The sequence below is a fragment of the Crinia signifera genome, chromosome 7 (assembly GCF_055691185.1).
Source record: "Crinia signifera chromosome 7, ASM5569118v1, whole genome shotgun sequence".
Lineage (NCBI taxonomy): Eukaryota > Metazoa > Chordata > Amphibia > Anura > Myobatrachidae > Crinia > Crinia signifera.
Genome location: NC_139223.1, coordinates 163,837,907 through 163,848,005, shown reverse-complemented (window position 1 = coordinate 163,848,005; position 10,099 = coordinate 163,837,907). Strand labels below are relative to the sequence as shown.

General features: G+C 40.0%; 2 protein-coding genes across 4 annotated transcripts; both read left to right on the top strand.

Annotated features, from left to right (window-relative positions):
• Positions 1-498: 498 nt before the first annotated feature.
• On the top strand, positions 499-2,615 carry LOC146019603 (gamma-crystallin-3-like). 2 transcript variants are annotated; one of them, XM_083152108.1, is made up of 3 exons: positions 499-507; positions 1,905-2,147; positions 2,340-2,615. In XM_083152108.1, the coding sequence occupies exons 1-3, from the start codon at positions 499-501 to the stop codon at positions 2,613-2,615; spliced, it is 528 nt and encodes a 175-aa protein (XP_083008234.1). The 2 variants fall into 2 exon arrangements, with proteins under 2 accessions (XP_083008234.1, XP_083008233.1); XM_083152107.1 differs by having other exon boundaries at positions 1,905-2,165.
• Positions 2,616-7,784: 5,169 nt separating this feature from the next.
• Positions 7,785-9,435, top strand: LOC146019602 (gamma-crystallin-3-like). 2 transcript variants are annotated; one of them, XM_083152106.1, is made up of 3 exons: positions 7,785-7,793; positions 8,783-9,025; positions 9,160-9,435. In XM_083152106.1, exons 1-3 carry the CDS (start codon positions 7,785-7,787, stop codon positions 9,433-9,435), a joined length of 528 nt encoding a protein of 175 aa, XP_083008232.1. The 2 variants fall into 2 exon arrangements, with proteins under 2 accessions (XP_083008232.1, XP_083008231.1); XM_083152105.1 differs by having other exon boundaries at positions 7,785-7,803; positions 8,781-9,025.
• Positions 9,436-10,099: the final 664 nt, after the last annotated feature.

The following is a 10,099-nucleotide window of genomic DNA, read 5'->3' as shown; positions in this document are numbered from 1 at the left end:
TGATACTGAAAATGTCTTTATTCTCAACCTTGTTCTATACAGTTAAAGGCTAATGCTATATATTTACTGGTTGTTTATAGGATACATTTTATTATTGAACAAGATCATTAAATGACATTCAGTTTATGCTTAATATAAGAAGATCAGGTTGTACCCATGACGTTATGATGAGAGATGGTCCATGTGACGGTCACTCAGTCCCACAGATAATGCCGACGCTCTGTTCATACAACCTGACAATGGAGGCCTCACATACACTGCAAAACCTGGTGTATTGTTTTCTGATCAATGCTTTCTGAAAAATGAATGTGTCATGGAACCTACACAGACAATAGTCACACGGACACACACATTCACACACACACACATACGTCTTTTACATAAAGACTATAAAACAGCTCAACACTTTGCTTACAACACATTCAGCTCAGGTTGTATATAAGCCTCCCATTCCCCTGTCCCCAGTACACTGTTGGTTTGGACACATTTGACTACAACATGGGAAAGGTAAGACTCATTAACTTTTTTATTGAAATATTTAAACTTTCATGTCCTATGTAAGGAGTGGAGGAAAGAGAATCCATGTTTTGAAAATTGCTGCATTTTAATAAGTAAATAAAAAGTAAAAAATGATGAGAGATGATATTCCTTCATTATTCATTATTTCTGAGAGCTTAACAGAGACATGTGGGTGTTATGTATATCTAGTGCATACTTACCTTTCCACCCGGAAGCTGATGACTTTTGAGGCAGTCTCACACAGTTCCGTAAGAGTAGGCAGCTCTCTCACATCTTGCCTGTTTCCTAGTGAAGCGGGCAGGATTGTGTGATAATCACCAGAAGAGGGGTGGGGTTTTATTACGGGGGGGGGGGAGGCCTGAGTCCGACCATCAGAAATGTAAGGATTTTCGTTGTACCAGTGCTGGCTGAAGAACACGCTCGAGACGGTATAACAATTATTGATTTTTGCTAATGAAACCACAGATAATAAGATATAATGTATAAATGCAATACAATACAATTTATTAGAACTCAGAAATTAAAATGAAAGAGATGACTAATTATAGGGCTCAGTCTCTCCATCGATTTTAGTGGTAAATTGAATTAAAAAGTCATAAGACAGTTGAATAAGGGTGTAGAGATATTACCATCCTTGTTCCTCATCATAGATGTTTTAAAAGAGGGAATTTGTAATCCAATGGTATTGATGAAATGGACTAATTTTTCCCAGTGCTCTATAATTTCAAGAGCTCAGGAATCCCTTGTTTGTAGCTCACCCTGATTTCCAATTAGGGATTGGGCTAAATCCCACAGACTCAGCATTTTCTCAGGATTCAGTTAGCGTGGTGTGCTAATGATGGGGAGAAGTGGGTTGGTCTTCGGGATGGATTACCCCTTCAGCTGGTCAGTAAAGGTGCTCAGTGCGTTTCCCCGGTTAGGTAAGTATCCGGCTTCATAAGGAGCAAGTGGATTACGTAGAGAGAGGCATACTTGTTGAACTTAATGCAAATGGCAGGTGTTGACCTTCTAAAATGCCACCTCCACACTTTAAAATGAGATTCTTTGAGAGTTGATATTAGAGTTTGGGTGGTGGTTAGAGCACTAAGCTAAAGTTTTGCCCCACCCGCACCATAGTCTGCATGGGCTCCTCTCTGGACTTCTCATGGATAGGAGACAAAACCAAGTCATTAAGTATAAGATAATGGGTAAGATGAGTATCTGACACAGTAAGATGTATTCATAAATAATTGCACTGTATTTGTTTTGATTTTTTTTTTGCAATATTAAAGTTTTAAAATACATTTTATAGATCTTTATGAACATCAACAATATCCAGAATTATCTGCGGCTAAGACAATGACTTTAGAAATGATTAAATGACACCACTGTATTTCTTCCCATAGATCATCTTCTACGAGGACAGGAACTTCCAGGGCCGCTCCTATGAGTGTAACTCTGAGTGCCCAGACATGTCCTCATACTTCAGGCGCTGTAACTCCATCCGTGTGGAGAGTGGAAACTGGATCCTGTATGAGCACCCCAACTACAGGGGGCACCAGTACTTCCTGCATAGAGGGGAGTACCCCGACTTCCAGCAGTGGCTGGGCTACAATGACTCCATTAAGTCCTGTCGTCTGAGCCCACAGGTAATTATAAATATTCATGTACAATTAACAGATTGTTTTCCCTGAAATGTAGACTTCTCCATATAATACTGGAAATTGAATTGGGTCTTTGCATAAAAGATTAATTACACCTGAAGTTTATGGTTAACTTACTGTATTGTGCTTTCCAATGGTAGGAAAATATTGTAATTTCATGATATATTTTTTATCTAGCACCATGGCTCATTCAGAATCAGGATCTATGAGAAAGAAGAATTCCGAGGTCAGATGATGGAGTTCACAGAAGACTGTCCCAATGTCTATGAGAGGTTCCGCTACCAAGACATCCACTCTGCCAATGTACAAGACGGATACTGGATGTTCTATGAGGAGCCCAACTACCGGGGACGTCAGTATTACCTGAGATCAGGGGAGTTCCGGAGATACACTGATTGGGGGGCCACTAACCCCAGGATTGGTTCCTTCCGACGTGTCCACCATTTGTATTAAAGCAAGAGAAAAATAAAACTGTCAATTATATTCATTCTGAATATCACATTTCTTATTTATGTGTTTTATTTATATTTGTAAGTGTCATGTCAGCCTAACTCTCCACCCAAACTAGTGAGTGCAGTGTGTCTATATCTATGGGTGTGTAATCTTGTTTCCTTCATCTAGACTTTCCATTAGGACAGTTAACACATGTTAGCATCTATGTGTCAGCAATACCATTTTGCATGTAGCACCAGTAGGGTTCACATTGGGTCTGTGATTGTATAAGAAAAAGGAATTGTTCATGAAATATTTAGTCTCGGTTTAAAATGAATGAATGACACTGCCAGGGTCGATAAGGTGACATTGAATAGGGAGAGAGTCAATTTAACACTAAAAAAAGGGGAACCCCTCATGGCACTGACTGGTGCTGCAGAGAAACTTTAAAGAAGCAATTCTTACAGTGGGTGCTTCATAAAGTTTGTGAGTATTGTAATGACATATAAAGACGTGTCCCATGGATACAAACATGAATTAATAAATACAGTGAAATTAAATTGGTAAATACATTTACTGATTCTTGTCCTTTAAGTCAATTATGCAAATCCACAAGCAGGAAAGACAGGTGACCATTCTCGGTTAGAGGATGAGGAGCCGCAGGTGTTGTGAACATGTAGAGGTTCTCCTGGTAAATTCCTGCAATGGCTCCGGAAGCTATGGTCTGGTGGCATCTGCTTTCTGCTCCTTGAGTCTTCCACCAGGGAAGGCTGCAGAGACCAAACGAAGCACCAACGTTTTTTGCAACACTCTCTTCTGACCTTAAGGACAGCAAATGTACTAATTCAACACCATATGGTTGACATTGACATGAGTGGTCAGCACAGTCAAATGGATGACATATATACAGGTACCACAAATGGGACAAGCCAACTAGAATGTAATATTGAATATACTAAAGAAATAAAAATGAGACTCAGCGCAAAATCCAATCCCCAGGACCCGATGGGATCCATCCTAGTGTTCTAATGGAATTAAGGGAGGAATTAGCCAGCCCTCTGTACTAAATTTTCAATAACTCCTTTTCAACAGGTAAGGTGCCTAAAGACTGGAGGATAGCAGAGGTAGTACCAACATTCATAAAAGCCAACAGGGGCGACCCAGCAAATATAGACTCATTAGCTTAGCATCAATAGTGGGTAAGTTATTTGAAGGAATTTTAAGGGATGGTATCCAAAATCATTTAGAGATGTATAGTATAATCAGTATTAAACTACTAGGGTTTGTAAAGATCACTTGTGCCAAACTAATTTAATAAGCTTTTATGAGGAAGTCAGCAACAACCTAGACAGTGGAAACGCTGTAGACGTGGTCTTCCTGGATTTTGCTAAGGCTTTTGATACTTTGCCACATAAGAGGTTGATAAATAAAATGGAGGATTTGGGACTAGGGTTAAACATTTGTAAATGGGTAGGAAACTGGCTGCAGAATAGAGAACAGAGAGTGGTTGTGAACGGCGCAGTATCGGGTTGGATACCATTAACTAAGAGGAGTGCAGCAGGGGTCGGTGCTAGGGCCCTTTTTATTTAATATATTCATTAACGATATTGGGGTGGAATTACTCAGTAAAATTTTCATCTTTGCTGATGATACAAAACTGAGCAAAGTAATTAGAACAATCAAGGTTCTCTATATGCCTCATAGTAATCTTAATAATCTAGAAGATAAATGCAATGTTATGCATCTTGGGAGACATAATAAGTGTGCTAGGTGTAATCTAAACGGGTGGAATTGTGTAAATCAGAACTGGAAAAGGATCTAGGAGTCCAAAAGTGGCCACAAACTAGGATGTATTGCTCAGTGTCATGTAGCAGCAAACAAGGCCAACAGGATACTAGCCTGTATAAGAAGGGGCATGGAATCTAGGGATTCAAGTGTAATTGTGCCACTCTACAAAGCATTGGTCAGACCACATCTAGAATATGGAGTACAATTCTGGATCCCACAATACAAAAAGACATCAAAGAACTGGAAAAATTCCAAAGAAGAGCAACAAAGCTAATAAAAGGGTTGGAGAAATTAAGCTATGAGGATAGATTGGACAAATTGGGATTCTTTAAAGTAGAACAGAGACATTTAAGGTAAGACATGCTTAACATGTACAAATATATCAGGGCCAATATAGGGAACTGTCAGGCACCCTCTTTTCTTTGAGGAAGGAACCTAGGACACGTGGGCATGCATTAGAGGAAAGAAGATTCCGTACCCTTAGAAGGAAAAACTTGTTATGGTTATTGCAACTAAATTGTAGAACTCTCTTCCTGGAGTGGTGGTGTCGGTAGATGGAGAGGTGGTGTCGGTGGACACAGTAGATACATTTGACATAAGGTTGGGCAAACATCTATTGGGTACAAATAACAATCATAATCTGTATAAAATGAAATCAGAATACACATCTTATATAAACAGATGTAGAAAAAAGATCATACACTCAACTCAAAGGTCGAACTCAATGGACGCACGTATTTATTCAACCTTAAATACTAGTATGTCACTATGTAAATATGTATGTTAGACAAATTTTTTATTTTTGAATTTTTTTCATACTTTACAATCCACGTAAACTGTGATTGGGAACAGTAACATGGCAAGGGAAGCATGTGCTGAAACCTACGGTACAACAACATTCATGTACAGATAGAACATCCATTTTATCAGATTATCAGTGGTACATCCCAACAGCTTTCCCTCGCACCCCCCCCCCCCTACCTCCCTCCCACAGCCTAACCAAGCCCTTCTGCCTACCTGAGCCCTCCTGCAGCCCTTCTCCCCCTACAGCACCTAAATGTCCCACAGCCTGACTACCCCCTGCAGCCTAACTCTACCCCACAGACTAACTCTACTGAGCCCTCTTGCAGCCTCCTGCAGCCTATCTTGCCAGCCTTGTGCAGCCACAGTCTAACTTCCCCAACAGCCTAACTTCCTGATGTTTGAAAACCTTTTTCCCTTCTACAGCAATCCAGTTGTTTAATCTATGTTTTAGACTTTGTCATCTGCATATCCATAATTAAATATATATTTTCTTCTCTATTTTGAATATATATACACAGAGTTTATGGTGGTTGTTAAATCCACCTCTCAAAGGGCGCCAAAGAATACCTCTACATGCATTCATGGTAGATGACCTATTGCTGAGGTGGAGTAGAGGTGATGACTGTCCCGTAAATAGGGTGTATGGTGCTACTCACTATTGGTGCAGCAGTGGAAGGTACATCCTTTGTGTATTTGATACTTACCTTTATCCAGTCCTAGTGGTGCCCCTTTGTTCACCGACCACATATTACAGTATATGTTTTCCACATTTATCAAGCCTCTGCGTTTCCTGTTTCAAGCACCCTCCATTGGCCCACCAAGGTCACATCTGGGAACACAGATTGCCCCGGTGCTGACAGACCTTTTCATATGTCTAGCTTTTTCATGTTGACATTATGACACTTTCTATATTTCAACATATTGCTTGTCAACCTTTTGGTTGATCTATTGAATCTATCTAGACCAGGGGTGGCCGGACTTTTGCAACCCGGGATCTACTTTTTGTACACTTACTTACTGGGGATCTCCCGGCATCTCCCCTGTGTAAACTTTGCCCCTACAAATGCAATACGTCCCTTACACATTATGCCCCATGGAAGGAGAAAAAATTCTCATAATATGATGCCTCAGTGGTTATTTTGTGATGTACTTATGTTTTAGAAAGGTATAAGCTGGTCATTGGCTCTTCTAGGCAAATTTCAGTATGGCCAATGGCATGATACAGCCACCAGAAGGCCTCACTGAGCAGCTCTAACTCCAGGTGCTCTTATCGGCTCTTATCTTGGGTTGATGACTAATGACATCAACCCCTAATGTGTGACTTGCCCCTTTCTCTCTGTGCACAGAAAAACCTTTGATTATCAATACAGCTAGAGAAAAGGGTTGTTCAGTAAGTAGAAACGTCTCATTATATCACCCGCCAGAGCTGGTAGACCACAGCTTCCCCTCACGGCCATTACACTACGCATCATATCAGGCATACTGTCACAACATCAGGTGTCGGATGGCGGGACTGGCAGAAGCATGATCCAATAGAGAGGGGTTTTTGGGGAAGCTGCACTATGTAGTCAGGAAAGATTTGTGTGAATATGGATAAATTGGGGACATAACTGACAATTGTTAACAGAATAGATTCTATATTCACATCACACCCCAGCTTGGGCCCTGGGGTCTTGCGTTATATGTGTGATGGTCAGTTGTGCACCCCCGAGTTATAATACGTTTGAAAAAAAGGGGGAAAAAAGGAAAAAGAAACTCGGGTGGGGTGCACTCTTAATCCCCAATATGAAGTGAAATTATTCTGATAAAATTCTTACATTATTCTTAATTTTATAACTTTTAATTTTATGTTAATTTTTAATGCTGTGTATATTAATCTAAAAAAATAATTTAAGCTTTTTTATATTTTTATTGGTGAGGCTTTGAAGTCCAAAATTAATTCCAATTCATGAGAATTATAAATATTTAATTCAGTTGCCTAACAGAGGTGCGTCAGATTTCATCAGCAGCTAAAATTCACCGCCAACTTGTTGAGGTGCACATCGCTAACATCAAGTGACGGGAATAGTTTTGGGTGGGAAATTAGAATAATGAGTTATACTCTACCCTACACTACACAGATAAAGGCTAATGCTGTATAGTTACTGGAAGTTTATAGGAGACTTTTTATTTTGAAACAAGGTCATGGAATGACATTCAGTTTATGTTCACTATAAGAAGACGATCAGGTTGTACCCATGACGTTATGATGAGAGATGGTCCATGTGACGGTCACTCAGTCCCACAGATAATGCCGACGCTCTGTTCATACAACCTGACAATGGAGGCCTCACATACACTGTAAACCTGATGTATTGTTTTCTGACCAATGCTCTGGGAAAAATGAATGTGCCATGGAACGTACATGAACAATAGTCACACAGACATACAGACACACACACACACACACACAGACACACACACAGAGACATCTTTTACATAAAGAGGATAAAACAGCTCAACACTTTGCTTACAACACATTCAGCTCAGGTTGTATATAAGTCTCCCATTCCCCTGTCCCCAGTACACTGTGGGCTTGGACACATTTGAATCTACAACATGGGAAAGGTGAGTCTAATATAAACTTTTTTATTCAAATATAAAAACAAACTTTCATGTACGAAATAAGGACTAGAGGAAAGAGAATCTGCGTTTTGTACATGTTAACAAATATAAATAACCATAATTTTATGAGAGATGATATTGATGAGATTTAAAAAAAGAGAAAATTGAGCATAATATATATCTAATTCATACTTGCTTTCTCTCCCGGAAGTTGATGATTATGGGGTAGACCTTTTACAGTTCCGGCATCCTGTCCATTTCCTAATGTAGCAGGCAGGGTGGTGTGATAAATCCCAGCAATCATAGAGCTGTGGAAACTACATATAGGGATTAATTATTGGAATCCCGGGCTGGTTCTACCATTAGGCAGCTGTATGCAGCTACTTAGGAGATCAGGAATCTGGGGGCACCCCTGAGTCTAATCATCAGAAATGGCATGATAGTCTGTTACAGCCACTAGAAGACCTCGTTGAGCAAATGCAGCTATAAGATGTTGAACATAATGCAAAAGGCAGATGTTGGACTTATAAGATGCCAACTCCACCTGAGATTCTGTAAAGTGGGTATTGGTGTGTGGATGGTGGTTGGAGCAGTAAAATGAAGATACGCCTAGGGTGCCAAAAACCTTTGCAGTGGGAATGTGTTGGCGGTGAGGCCTCATCATGTGTCCATTCAGTTTTGCCCCCAAAGTGGTCTGCATAGGCTCCTCTCTCTGGACAGATCATGGATAGCAGTAAAAAAGTCATTAAGTATAAGATAATGGTTAATATGATTATCTGACACAGTAAGATTTTTTTTTAATTATTGCACTGTATTTCTATTTGAGTTTATTTATTGTTTTGTTTTTGTCATATAAAGTTTAAACATAAAATATTTAAGAAAAAATACATATTTATAAGCATCAGCATATCTGTTGAATTTCTGGAATTATCTGCTGCTAACACAATGACTTTAGAAATTACTAAATGACACCACTGTATTTCTTCCCATAGATCATTTTCTACGAGGACAGGAACTTCCAGGGCCGCTCCTATGAGTGTAACTCCGAGTGCCCGGACATGTCCTCATACTTCAGACGCTGTAACGCCATCCGGGTGGAGAGTGGAAACTGGATCCTGTATGAGCAGCCCAACTACAGGGGGCACCAGTACTTCCTGCACAGAGGAGAGTACCCCGACTTCCAGCAGTGGCTGGGGTACAATGACTCTATTAAGTCCTGTCGTCTGAGCCCACAGGTACAGTAATTATAAATATTCATGTACTTTGCATAAAAGATTGATTACATCTGAAGTTTATGGTTAACTTACTGTATTGTGCTTTCCAATGGTAGGAACATATTTTAATTTGATGATACATTTTTGTTATCTAGCACCACGGCTCATTCAGAATCAGGATCTATGAGAAAGAAGACTTCCGAGGTCAGATGATGGAGTTCACAGAAGACTGTCCCAACGTCTATGAGAGGTTCCGCTACCAAGACATCCACTCTGCCAATGTACAAGATGGATACTGGATGTTCTATGAGGAGCCGAACTACCGGGGACGTCAGTACTACCTGAGATCAGGGGAGTTCCGGAGATACACCGACTGGGGAGCCACTAACCCCAGAATTGGTTCCTTCCGACGTGTCCACCATATGTTTTAAAACAAGAGAAAAATAAATCTGTCAATTATCTTCATTCCGAATATCTAATTTGTTATTTATGTGTTTTATGTAAATCTGTAAGTGTCATATCAGCCTAACTCTCCTCCCAAACTGGTGACTACAGTGTGTCTATGTCTATGTGAGTGTAATCTTGTTTCCTTCATCTAGACTTTCCATTAGGACAGTTAACACATGTTAGCATCTATGTGTCAGCAACACTATTTTGCATGTAGCACCAGTAGGGTTCACATTGGGGTCCAAAGGAATTGTTCATGAAATAATAAGTCTCGGTTTAAAATAAATGAATGAATTACACTGCCAGGTCAATAGGGTGACATTGAATAGGGGGACAGTCATTATAACACTAAAAAAAGGTGAAGCCCATGTGATGCTGACTGGTGCTGCAGAAATACTTTAAGGAACAATTCTTACAGTGGGAGCTTCATAAAGTATGTGGGTATTGTAATGACATATAAAGACGTGTCGCATGGATACAAACATGAATGAATTAAATTGGTAAATACATTTGCTGATTATTGTCCTTTAAGTCAATTATGCAAATCCACAAGCATAATTCCCTGCACTGGGTCCGAAAGCTATGGTCTGGTGGCATCTGCTTTCTTCTTCTTGAGTCTACCACCAGGGAAGGCTGCAGAGACCAGAC